At 35.8% G+C, this 13,517-nt stretch overlaps 1 protein-coding gene across 2 annotated transcripts in view; it reads left to right on the top strand.

Annotated features, from left to right (window-relative positions):
• The window catches only part of LOC123872540 (metabotropic glutamate receptor 2-like), a 229,715-nt gene that overhangs the window by 173,778 nt on the left and 42,420 nt on the right, over nucleotides 1-13,517 (top strand). For both annotated transcript variants that reach the window (XM_045916863.1, XM_045916862.1), the window contains 2 exons: nucleotides 1,348-1,599; nucleotides 2,043-2,217. In XM_045916863.1, coding sequence (XP_045772819.1) covers nucleotides 1,348-1,599; nucleotides 2,043-2,217 — 427 coding nt within the window. The remainder of the gene's footprint in view (nucleotides 1-1,347; nucleotides 1,600-2,042; nucleotides 2,218-13,517) is intronic.

The following is a 13,517-nucleotide window of genomic DNA, read 5'->3' as shown; positions in this document are numbered from 1 at the left end:
GAATCCGGGAAGTGAAAGTCAACCAATCGCGTGCACCCGCGCCGACTGATCAACCAATCGCGTGCACTCGCCATACACCAGCCAATCGCGTCATGCTCAAGTTGTTTTCGTGACACTGTATCATACTTGTATTACTGGAGCTTTTAATCTATGATACTAACACTGATAAAAATACACGGCATTCAAACAGCGGTTTTGTTTGGCGGCCATTATTAATTACGCGTTACAGCTTTCGTCCAAAAAAATAAATGTACTGTAGGGTAACCCTACTACTTTTACTTCAATAGTATCCATTAATTCTTCATTCTAATAATTACAAGAAGCATCGCTGAGTCACTGATCAAAATGTAGGCAATAAAAATTGATCCACCAATCACGCCCCCCTGTCGGCAGGTAGGCGAAACTTCAAAACTCGATCACTTAATACCCTCAGGTGCTACCAGCCCTCTCGGGCCCTCCGTTCCTCTCAATCATATTTCACCTCGCGGGAATAATGTCGTTCGCAGGATCACCATAATTCATTTTATGTCGAATTGAGTTGATATTTTATTTCATGAAACGATCTGGCTTTTTTCCTCCGTTTGATACAAAAATTCCAACAGTATATTATGTACTTATGCAACACAAGTTATATTTCTAGATTCATCAATATAATTTATATAATCATTGTGAACAGAAGGCCTTAGATATCATGCAAAAGGTCTGCCAAGTTTCTTGCTGTTTCTTCTCGGTAGGTATGGCATTCCGAATAAGCGGGAAGTTCTTGTGACGATTCAGAAGCACTTATGTAAAAGTTTATTTAAAGAAAAATTAATATTACTGTCCTATTCTACTTTTTCATACTCATCTAAGACTTTGGTCTACTATTCGGGACTCGGAAAGTCCACGGTTAGACCTCGGGTATACTGCATCTCTAACTTTTAGGTATATTTGTATTTATTAAATATAATGGTGAAGGAAACCCCAAAGGTGTATGAAATCTGCAATTCCCATTTGACCAGCGTGGACTATGGCCTAAACTGTTGCCTAAACTAAACCCTTCTTATTCTGAGATGAGTCGAGACGATGTTTTTTTTTTAATTTATAGACTAGCGCTTGGCAGCAATCAGACCTGCTAGTAAGTGATGATGCAGCTAAAGAAGGAGCGAGCTTGCCTAGAAGTTGCCTATTCACTCTTGACTTGCAGGTACCCATATTAAAAGTGCAAGGAAAAACTGATGCCGGAAGGGACGTACGAATGCAGGCCTTGACGATGCCTTACAGTACGATGATGTCGAATTAATATTGTAAAATACTGAAACAGTATTACATACATCGATGATCACCATAGATTTATTTTGTTCTCAGGGGCCATAATCTTCGGTTCGGATCAAGAGGTAGCGGGTGTAATGCGCGCTGTGGAACGGCTGAACGCGACCGGGGCGTTCAGCTGGGTGGGCTCCGACGGCTGGAGCGCCAGGGCTCTGGTGTCGGACGGCAACGAGAGGGCGGTGGAGGGCACCATCAGTGTCCAGCCCCAGGCGAACGATGTGAAGGGGTTCAAGGAGTACTTCCTGAGCTTGAATGTAAAGAATAATAAGAGGAACCCTTGGTTTGTTGGTAAGTGTGGGTGTAAAATTTACGATTCTATTGATTTGATGTGCTTTGTAGTGACTCTACCGGCGATTTACGAAAAATCAACAATATTTGAGACTTACATTTTAGTAGATACGCGTAGATACCTACTTGCTTTTATAAAAAAATACCTATTTGAACGTTTGAGAATCATAAAACTTAAAGTTTTTATTTAAGTAAATACAGGCTGAAACCAGAACGCTAACAAACAGAAGACAAGTGATAGTACTGATAAGAGGATCACTGATAAGATACCATAATAAAACTACGAAAATATTTTTTTTAAACTTGTTTTTATTAAAAGTTCACAATATATTGCAAATAAAACACCCGACTGACGCAAGAGGTTAACGAACGTTCCGTAAATAGGTCACAGGTCGTAGTATGGAACACACATGGGCCGTAGTTAACAAACCCATTTTCTTCAGAGTTCTGGGAGGACCACTTCCAATGCCGATACCCCGGCAGTGCCCGGACCCCCTACAACGGCCAGTACCACAGAGCTTGCTCAGGTCTGGAGCGCCTCACCGACAACAACACCGAGTTCGAGCGACAACTGCAGTTCGTTTCTGATGCTGTCATGGCCTTCGCTTACGCTATCAGGTAAGTGGAGCTTTGGAGACAATTTTTTTAAATGTCTTTCAAAAGGTTCTTCTAGATATTATATACTTACAGGAAATTACTAAACGTCTTACCTAATACAAGAAGTAAATGTGTTAAACAAATCTTCTTCGTGAATTGTACTCATTGCAATTTATGTCTGCTTAGATAAGTTGTAAGCAGACAAAGACGAATTTCGGCTTTGTTTTATACTAATTACTAAGGACAGGCCATCTGTCCGTCAAATTAATACAAAACATCGCAAAATGATCTGCATACAATGCGCGTCAAGTGGAAGACAGCCTCTACAAATCTAGAGAAATCAAGAGGACTAGCTAACCCACCTCGACTTCACTCGAGTGGAAATTTTGAAAACCGATGACTGGATGGAATTTTCAAATATCCTGAAATATAGGTATTGGAAAGCCTAAATATCAATTTTAGTAGATATAAGTTGAAAAGTTATGGACTTTGTCTTTCTCGGGTAAAAATCATAATAAAAAAAATTGGTTAGCTACGAGTCCAACTCGTAGGGCACACGAAGGGTTCCGTACAGTCAGCAACAAAACTAGGTTTGCACCCGCCTGTACAAGCGATTATGGGCGGGTGCAAACCTTACTTTGTTGCTTAGTGTGCCACCCTACAATTTTTTTGTGATGTAACCACAAATTCACAGTTTTCGGATTTTCCCCTTGACTTGTGCTACAGGACAATGCCACCTTCCAGATCTCATAATTCTTTCTCTATAGGTTTTGATTCCTTGGCCTTGACAGACACGACAGGCAGACAGACAAACAGACAGACAGACAGACCGACAATAAAGTGATATTATAAGGGTACCTTTTTTCTCTGGAGATATGAAACCTTAAAAATATGTAAGTACAAGGAAACTTTATTATTACAATATACCAATAATTTTATCTAGAATCTCTATTGGAAGTTACAAAGAAATCTGATACACACGAAATTCTAATAAGGTTTCGATTGTTCAGCCAATATCAGCTAATATAAAAGCCAATATCAGATCTTATTTCGTACGGTTCCATTCTTTTTCATCTCCCCTAGGTAATGACCTAAGGACTTGACACACAGAAAGCGGAATTACCTCGACGCGGGACGGAAACTGAACGACCGGCGGGACGTCATACTGAAACTCGTAAAAATGCTATTATTTTACTTTCTAGATGATGATAAAAACCATTTTGCAGACTCATTATCAAAAAATGTAATCCAGATGTGTTTATTTATATTTCAGCTCTATTAAAAATTATACGCATTTTTATATCAAGCGTTTTGTTCAACGAATGCTCCTTTCTTCTGACAGTGTCCATGTTTCCAGTTACGACGTACAACTTAAATAAATACCTTCATGCCAAGAGTGAATATACAAGCGCCGAGCATGCTCCAACCCACACCTTATCCGTGTTTTTAAAAGTCTTGATTGTCATCCAGTGCAAACCTTTTTTTTATAATAAAAAAAATAGTGAGCAAACGAGTAAGCGGGCCACTTGATGTTAAGTGATTACTGCCGGCCTTTCAGGAGTACGCATATCTATACTTACATTATAACGAAAGAATGCGAACTTTGTTAGTTTGTGTGTATAATATGCAGGGCAATCACTGGAACCACTGCACCTATTTGAATTTTTTTTTTTCAACATTTCAAAGGTTATTCCTGATGAACATAAACAAGGTATATGTATACATAATTTTTCAACCCAGAAGTAGTCAGAGCGGGAACCAGTTATGTAATACAAAAGTTATATTTATCGCGCGCCGCTGCCGTCGTACTTTGAATGTGTTAAGGCCCTAATACCTTTTGGGACGCAATTTAAATACCAAAATACGGCAATTTATTATACGATCCGTGGCTTAGGACCAATTACCTACTCTCCTATCGTTTTGTGATAGAATCAGTTTTGCTCGCATAAAGGACTTTTTGGGACGTTTATTAGCTTTGCAAGATACGAATATGTATTTTCATGTAAATTTCTGCTGTTGGGAAATTCGGTGCGTAGTATTTATTCAAAGACTTTTCATAACACTTACTTAATTGTTAAAATAATACCCGAGTGTGAGCCTACATAGCTTACGGTAAAGTTAGATTAGTAATACTCCGAAAGATTACGGAGTATATTCCTCCGACATCAATAGTTCTAGAATATAAATTTTAACAGGCATGGTGACTTTAGTGAATTTCCCCGCGATTTTTAACCTCCGACCCAAAAAGAGGGGTGTTATAAGTTTGACGTGTGTATCTGCGTATCTGTCTGTGGCATCGTAGCTCCTAAACTAATGAACCGATTTTAATTTAGTTTTTTTGTTTGAAAGGTGGCTTGGTCGAGAGTGTTCTTAGCTATCATCCAAGAAAATCGGTTTAGCCGTTTGAAAGTTATCAGCTCTTTTCTAGTTACTATAAACTTCACTTGTCGGGGGTGTAATTTACACTTGTTATTCTATGCATTATTTACAACTAGGGGATGCCCGCGGCTTCGCCCGCGTGGTTTTCGATTTTTTTAATCCCGTAGGAACTCTTTGATTTTCCGGGATAAAAAGTAGCCTATGTCCTTCCCCGGAATGTACCCAAACTCTGTACCAAACTTCATTAAAATCGGTTCAGCGGTTGGGCCGTGAAAACGTAGCAGACAGACAGACAGACACACTTTCGCATTTATAATATTAGTATGGGTTTGTCATTAGGCAATCACATATCCTGCCAAGCATGGCGTGCATACTTATTTCTATTTAAAAAGCGTCTTTAGAGGAATCTGCGTTACAGGTTTTCAGTAGTCTACGATAAATCTTAACAACCAAACAACCAAAGTAATAACAAGTGTAAATTAAAAATTTTCAACACCCCCGACAAATCATTTTCAAATAAATAATTATGTATATCTAGGCAACGTCCATCTTGACAGCTTGACATTTTACAATTGATACTTTAATATTATGAACCTAACGGTTATCTAACCTTCTTTTCTACAAGAAAACTAGAAAATAGCTGATAACTTTTAAACGGCTGAACCAATTTTTTTGGATTATAGCCAAGAACACTCTCGATCAAGCCACCTTTCAAACAAAAAAAAAGTAAATTAAAATCGGTTCATTCGTTTAGGCGCTATGATGCCACAGACAGATACACAGATACACAGATACACAGATACACAGACACACAGATACACAGATACACAGACACACAGATACACACGTCAAACTTATAACACCCCTCTTTTTGGGTCGGGGGTTAAAAAAGAGTTATCAGCTATTTTAATAATTTTAATAAATATTTTATTTTGATGAACGAATCTTTTCTTTGAAGTCTGAAAGAGATATTGAAGTATTTTTCGTATTTTTACATACAGTAGGTATTTTCCATGAAAAAACTCGCCAGAGGAAAATTTGGTAAAAGTTTTCATTAGAGCTCGTTTTAATGCTGTATTTTTTATAGAAGAATATTGTAATAACCACAAAGGTTTGATCTCAATGCAAATATATTTTATAGCTGCTTACAATGAAAATACAGACAAATAAAAAAAAAATGTTCGTCGGAATTTTTTTAATACTAGCTGATGCCCGCTACTTCGTCTGCGATTCTAAGTAGCCTATGTCACTCTTTAGATCTCACGTTGCTCCCTTGCAACGTAATTGAAGAACAAACCAATCAACCAACAAACACACTTCCGTATATATAATCTACGTAATAATTACTTAGCGTGGATTTTATTTATTAGTTGTTCCATGATTTATTTATTTTTGTAAATAAGGATTTGAAATTGAAAAAATCAAAATAGGAAACTTTTATTTTCAGCATAGTATTTGGAATGTACATATTGAAATCATCCATCTACTAGTCTAACCTTTATTGAATAATAAATCTCTGTAAATGGCGGAAACGTAAAAGGGGTGATATTAAATCCCAAAAATGGCACTAAAAAAGTATTATAGTCACTTTTATTGCAAATGTTTTGGAACGGTCAGTTTTTATTTATTACTTTTTTATTTAATTTTGGGAATAATAATTTATTTGTTTGCCACACGCAATTTATTTGTTTATTTTGAGTCTCGAATGTGTTTATCAGTCTTCGTCCGCATAGATTTAGGATTTTTGTAAATCCCATGAGAACTCTTTGGTTATTCAAAATTAAAACGTCGCTCGCTGCGCGTGCAAATTCCTCTAAGCTATCGTTGATAGTCGTAAATAAAAGTTGTTTAATTAATCACAAAGTCGTTTATGATGTAAATTCGTTCCTATATACATAAATAACATAATTTCAGGGAACGGAATAGCAATGAATCAGCACGATAAGCAAAATACTTTCGTTAGTATAACAGAGGGCTATGTAATGGAAAATTTATAGGCTGTTGCCGTAAATGAGAAATTACACTTGCGAAGGCTTCTTGGTTTTCCATGATCACAATCAATTCCATTTTTTATGATTGTTATCACTTTTGCTTGGAGCAATTTCGTCTTTGTGTAAAAAAGTGTGATTTCTTTTCGAGACAGAAATAATAGAAAGTTATTTTAGCTCAACAATATACTGTTATTTTAATTTTCTGTTCTATTAATTTTTCGTATACTTAATTTGATATCAAACATCACAAGGAAAGTTTTTTTTTATTCACTATAGGTAAGCGCTTGACCACAATCACACCTGATGGAAAGTGATGATGTGGTCTAAGATGGGACGCGTTTACCTAGAAGGTGCCTATTCACTCTTGTTTGATTCTTCTCTCATTTATTTATTTTTCCCATTTTATCCTATTTTTAAACAACAAATAATAAAATAACAAAAACAACAGAAAAAATAACAGAAACACAGAAAAAATAACAGAAACAACAGAAAAAATAACAGAAACACAGAAAAAATAACAGAAACAACAGAAAAAATAACAGAAACACAGAAAAAATAACAGAAACATAGAAAAAATAACAGAAACACAGAAAAAATAACAGAAACAACAAAAAATAAAATAACATCAACAACAAGATCAATAAATAACAGAAACAAAAGAGAAATAAAATAACATAAACAACAAAAAACTAAAGTAACGGAAAAAAAAAACATTCTTCTTCATGATTCTTAATTATTATACTTCACATCTTTGCTGATTACTGATTAGGTACCTACTGTTTACATGCAGATGTTTAGAGTATCAAAAATATAGTAACAACATGATTACAGCAATCACCATAATATAGTAGGTATAGAAGCGGGCGTTATTTTGCGGAAGTCCATGATATACAAGGATCCAAAAGCTTAATTTGCTATAATCCACCAAACCAAAGAAATCTCATCACCATACAGCTTTTGGTTCCTTGCAAATCACCATAATATTAGGTTTAGGTTTTTAAAAATCCCGTGGGAACTCTTTAATTTTCCGGAATAAAAATTAGCCAGATCTTTCTATAACCATGCAAAAAATCACATCGATAGATTGCGACGTCATTGACGGACCAACCAACGAACAAACACACTTCCACATTTATAATATGGGTCTTGATTTCGGATAGCGACGAAACTTTTGAAAATAATCTGTATAAGAGAAAAAATAGTATAATATAATAAAGTATGTTGATAGCCGTGTTGAACAGAGCTTAAGGGGTTGAAAGGTCAACCTTCATCCCAAAAGGTACTCGCGGGAAGTGTGACGACAAATCACCGAATTTCATCTTGAAAAGGGTTGCCGAGTCATCTCTGCCAACTAATCTTCCAGATTATGACAGCTGCCATTGTGTGAGCTGCCATTTTGTATCAACAATTTAATTTCAATACGGAGATAAAATGTGTACCTATTTACTGTAGAAATAGATTAATGATTAATTAATCTTGCTTTTGTTAGCATTCTTTACATCCACGATGGAGCAAAGACTATACGAATTATATTACTAGATGATGCCCGCGACTTCGTCCGCGTGGATTCAGGTTTTTAAAAATCCCGTGGGAACTCTTTGATTTTCCGGGATTGGGATGTAAGCTAACTCTCTACATCAAAAACTGTTGGGCCGTGAAAAGCTAGCAGACAGACAACAGATACACTTTCGTTTTTTAACCCCCGACCCAAAAAGAGGGGTGTTATAAGTTTGACGTGTGTATCTGTGTATCTGTGTGTCTGTGTATTATATTTTTAATTTACACTTGTATAATATTAATATGGTTAGTATGGATTAGCTTTTGTGCTTCTGGGTACGCGCCCTTAACTTTCTATGTGCATTGTGCATTTTAAGCAATTATATTACGAGGACACTTACATGCTTCTCCATAATGTTCTCGAACGTATGTGAAATCTGCCAATCCGCACTTGACCAGCATAGTGGCCTAATCCCTTCACATTTTGAGAGAAGCCGCTCAATAAGTTAGACCTCTCACTAAGATTAAGGATTTTGAGGAATTCCTACGGGGCCCTTAAAAACCAAGACAAGAGACGAAAACGAGAAAAAGTCACTGTGGCATACTTTATCTAAAAAAACAAAAGTTTAAAACCTTAAAGTCCTAAATGTTCACTTCAACGGAAAAATGGTAAGGAACCCTAACTGTGATTTTGAAAGACCTATTCAAGTATTGAACCCTACTTACCACAACATATTCCTTCGACTTTTATTTTTTGTTTGTTCCAGTACGTCGTTTACTGTGCACCATGTTATTTTCTCATAGCTTAATATATAATAAGTAGCAAACGGAAAATTTAGACAACCCTGTTGGTGCAAGAATCATTAAAATCGGTCTACTCTACGGTATAGTCTCTCTGTCCAGTACAATCAAAGAATCATGAACACAAAACCACTCCTTTTCATTTTACAGTCGAGTAAAAAACTAATTGCATTGCAACTTAAAACTAAACTCACATGCCTTTGCCGAGCGAAGGAAAACCATATAAATTTCAGTCATATACGAAATCAGAAAGTATATTTCATAAGAAATATGTATAAAAGTCACGGAAATTGCATTAAAAACGTGGAATTTATTTGTTACAATTTGCATGAGGCGATTTATTAACAAATTACTTTTTAGTAACAATTCTAACCATTTTCATATGAGGTAAGAAAATGCAATATAGGATCACGCAAGTGGTTCGTAACTAATTAAATTAGTTCTAGTAAAACGGCTTGGAGAAATAAATAACATTTTATATACTTACATAAATTACATAGATATCCATATTCATACTATCCATAATAATAATATTATAAATGCAAAAGTGTGTCTGTCTGTCCGCTAGCTTTCACGTCCCAAAAGTTTCAATTTTGATGAAAGGTACAGAGTTAGCTTACATCCCGGGGAAGGGCATAGGATTTATCTCGGAAAATCAAAAAGTTCCCACGAGATTCTTTCTCGGCATCATCTACTTAGTCTAGAGAATAAATAAATTACATGGAGAATTATTTTCAATAAGTAGAGTACTTCAAAGTACGTAGCTAGATTCAATAAGTTACTTCAATCTAAGTCAAACTACAAGTGTAAATTAAAAATTTATAACACCCCCGACGATCCAAAGTATTTGAGTTTTCCAAAACATCATTTTCAAATAAATAATTATGTATTTAGCCAACGTCCAGCTTGACATTTGTCTATTGACATAATATTATGAACCTAACGGTTATCTAACCTTCTTTTCTACAAGAAAACTAGAAAAGAGCTGATAACTCTTAAATGGCTGAACCAATTTTTTTAGATTATAGCTAAGAACACTCTCGATCAAGCCACCTTTCAAACAAAAAAAACTAAATTAAAATCGGTTCATTCGTTTAGGCGCTACGATGCCACAGACAGATACACAGATACACAGATACACAGATACACAGATACACAGACACACAGATACACAGATACACAGATACACACGTCAAACTTATAACACCCCTCTTTTTGGGTCGGGGGTTAAAAATCAGTAAGTGATTGTACCCGAAATTAACTAACCAATCTAACTGTAATCTGTCGATAAGTTACTTGGCAACGTTGTTTTTGTCAAAAATTGTAGGGTCATTTTTAGGGTTCCGTAGCTCAAAAGGAAAAACGGAACCCTTATAGGATCACTTTGTTGTCTGTCTCTCTATCTGTCAAGAAAATGTATAGGGCTATAGACAGACAGGCAACAAAGTGATCCTATAAGGGTTCCGTTTTTCCTTTTGAGGTACGGATCTCTAAAAAAATAACTTTTGAAGAGCCCTCCATGTTTTAATATGTCAACCACAGCTGCGTATTTCTTGCAACGTGCAACCTCAGCGTCTCTCCACATTAATGAGGTCGGCAACATTTAGTGCATGTCCTCACTAATTGCGTATCTCTGAATGAAAGACTTACTTTAATCTGTTTGATAGAAGTCCGCATTCATTCGCTCTAGATCGTCTCGTAATTAATTTGTTAGAAATAATACTTAGTCAAGAATTGTAGGAAAAATCTCTAGCTACTAGATGATGCCAGCGACTTCGTCTGCGTTACTAGGTTTTTAATTCCACGGGGATTCTTTGATTTTCCGGTATAAAATTATAACATATAATGTCAAGAAAGCTCTCTCCATTCCCAGCCAAATCCGTCCAGTAGTTTTTGCGTGAAAGAGTAAAGAACACACACAAACACATACACACACACACACACACACGCACGCACGCACGCACGCACGCACGCACGCACGCACGCACGCCTGCACGCACGCACGCACACACGCACGCACACACACGCACGCACGCACGCACACACACACACACACACACACACACACACACACACACACACACACACACAAACTTTCCCCTTTATAAAATTAGTGTGATCAATCCTCAGAAAGTACGATATTGGCACACGAGTAATATTGGTTCATGGATGCGTGAAAAGATTTTTCTGAATCGATGTGACATCAAAACGAAATCTCCAAATTAATATCGTAAAGAGACCCTGCTAACTTATAATCTCTGATTTCTATAGGCCACTGTTAGATATACTTACCTCTTTATATTTAACCAGCCTATGCCCGCGACTTCGTCCGCGTGGACTACACAAATTTCAAACCGCTCTTTTATCTCCTTAGGGGTTGAATTTTCAAAAATCCTTTCTTAGCGGATGTCTACTTCATAACTCGTAATAGCTATCTACATGCCAAATTTTAGTCCAATACGTCCAGTAGTTTGAGCTGTGCGTTGATAGGTCAGTCAGTCAGTCAGTCACCTTTATTGTATTTTAGACTAAAGTGGAATTTTTAAAGTTATGATAAAATAGAATAAGGAACGATTTTATTTTCATTTAAGCGATCTCAAGTTTTCTATTTTCATTAAAATAATCCACGTCTCAGTAGATTCAACTGGGCTAGGTATTTTCCACTAAGCTTTATTAAATGGCACTCTCTAAATAACCTCAATAGCTATTTCTCATTTATAACCCGTCTTACTATTAAATACCTTTTTAGAAATGTGAAAAGTACGGTGACCATGCTTTCCTAATTTCCGACCCCGAAGGGAGCCAACGGAACTTTATTACTGAGCCTCAAAAGTCTGTTCATCTATTTGTCTTTCAGTAAGCTGTTAGGTAATCTCATGGTATCTCATAATTACGATACTTTTCACAGAGTGATATAAGTGCTATAAAAACATATAATAAAAAAAAATCAAAGGTAAATAAATAAAAAATTCAAAGACACTAATTGTACACTTAGCTCATTAGAGATATTAATTTATCTTAGATGCTTCTGATGATTCAAAAGTACTTGTAAAAGTTTAATTGAATAAAAAATATTTTACTAGTAAAAGTATTACTTGTAAAAGTTTAATTAAATAAAAATATTTTTATTTATTTATTTCAAGGTACTTAGGCTTGAATTGTATACATTCTCATTAGCTACTCTGGAAATATCCTAATGTAATTTTGGTAATCAAATTAAAGGAAGGAAGGATATGAGGAGGAAATAATGTTATTTTAATAGTGATATTTCTTTTTCCAGAATAGATGCAACATAACATTATAAGCACGTGAGACCAATGTCACATCAATTTAGAAAAATATTTTCACGCATCTATGAACATGTCACGCTTGAAACACAATATTTTAATGACAACACTTATATATTTTAAAAGTCTTTTAAAAAGCCTTAATAATTCTAGATATTACTTATAGTAAGTAAGTACTATTACTTATAATAGTAATTCTTGAAACCTTTGAAGTATAATTTCCTAGCGACCGACATTCCATCCATATAGTTATCTTTAATCTGTCAATAAGTTGTTATTTGTAAAAACGGTTTTGCCTTTTTTGACAAATAACGTCATTGCTAAGCAATATATCGACAGATAACAGATTAATTATTACTTAATTTGGCCTGTAGATAAAGAATAGGTACTTATAGACATCGAGTATCAGTTTATGAGCTCTTAACGTGGATATGAGTGGATTTTGTTTTTTTACAAATTCCATGAGATAAAAGTAGCCAATGTCACTCTCCAGGTTTTCACCTATATTCATGCAAAAAATCACGTGGATTCCTTGCTCCATTGCGGTATGATGAATAATAAACCAACAAACGAACACTTTTCGCATTTATAATTTGGGTAGTGATTTTATTAGGGCTCTGTATCTCCAGAGAAAAAGGAACCCTCATAGAATTATTGTCTGTCTGTCTGCCTGTCGTGTCTGTCAAGATCCGTCAAGAGAATGAAAAGCTATAGGGTACTTCCCGTTGACCTAGGATCGTGAAAGGCTGCAATGACTTTTAGCACAAGTAAGTAAAGGGAAAAATCCATGAACTGTGAATTTGTGGCTACAGTACAAAAAATATTAAATGTGTAATTTCTTGTACGGTTATACCCTACCCTTCGCTAGTGAGTCTGATTCGTACTTGACCGGTTTTACAAGATATTTAATCGCACACGTCCTCGTTAGCGACTCTAGAATATTCTATTTATTAACCCCCGACCCAAAAAGAGGGGTGTTATAAGTTTGACGTGTGTATCTGTGTATCTGTGTATCTGTGTATCTGTGTATCTGTGTATCTGTGTATCTGTGTATCTGTGTATCTGTGTATCTGTGTATCTGTGTATCTGTCTGTGGCCTCGTAGCGCCTAAACGAATGAACCGATTTTAATTTAGTTTTTTTTGTTTGAAAGGTGGCTTGATCGAGAGTGTTCTTAGCTATAATCCAAAAAAATTGGTTCAGCCGTTTGGAAGTTATCAGCTCTTTTCTGGTTTTCTTATTACTTTTATCCCAGGACCACCAGAGGTTACGTATTTTCTGACACAGGAAATATGTACGATTGAGTAGTGTTAGTAAGTACTAAGAAAGCATGCCTAGCCTACGTGCTAGCTTGCTTAGACGGCCAA

Source organism: Maniola jurtina, chromosome 15 (assembly GCF_905333055.1).
Source record: "Maniola jurtina chromosome 15, ilManJurt1.1, whole genome shotgun sequence".
Classification (NCBI taxonomy): domain Eukaryota; kingdom Metazoa; phylum Arthropoda; class Insecta; order Lepidoptera; family Nymphalidae; genus Maniola; species Maniola jurtina.
This window is presented reverse-complemented; position numbering and strand designations above follow the sequence as displayed.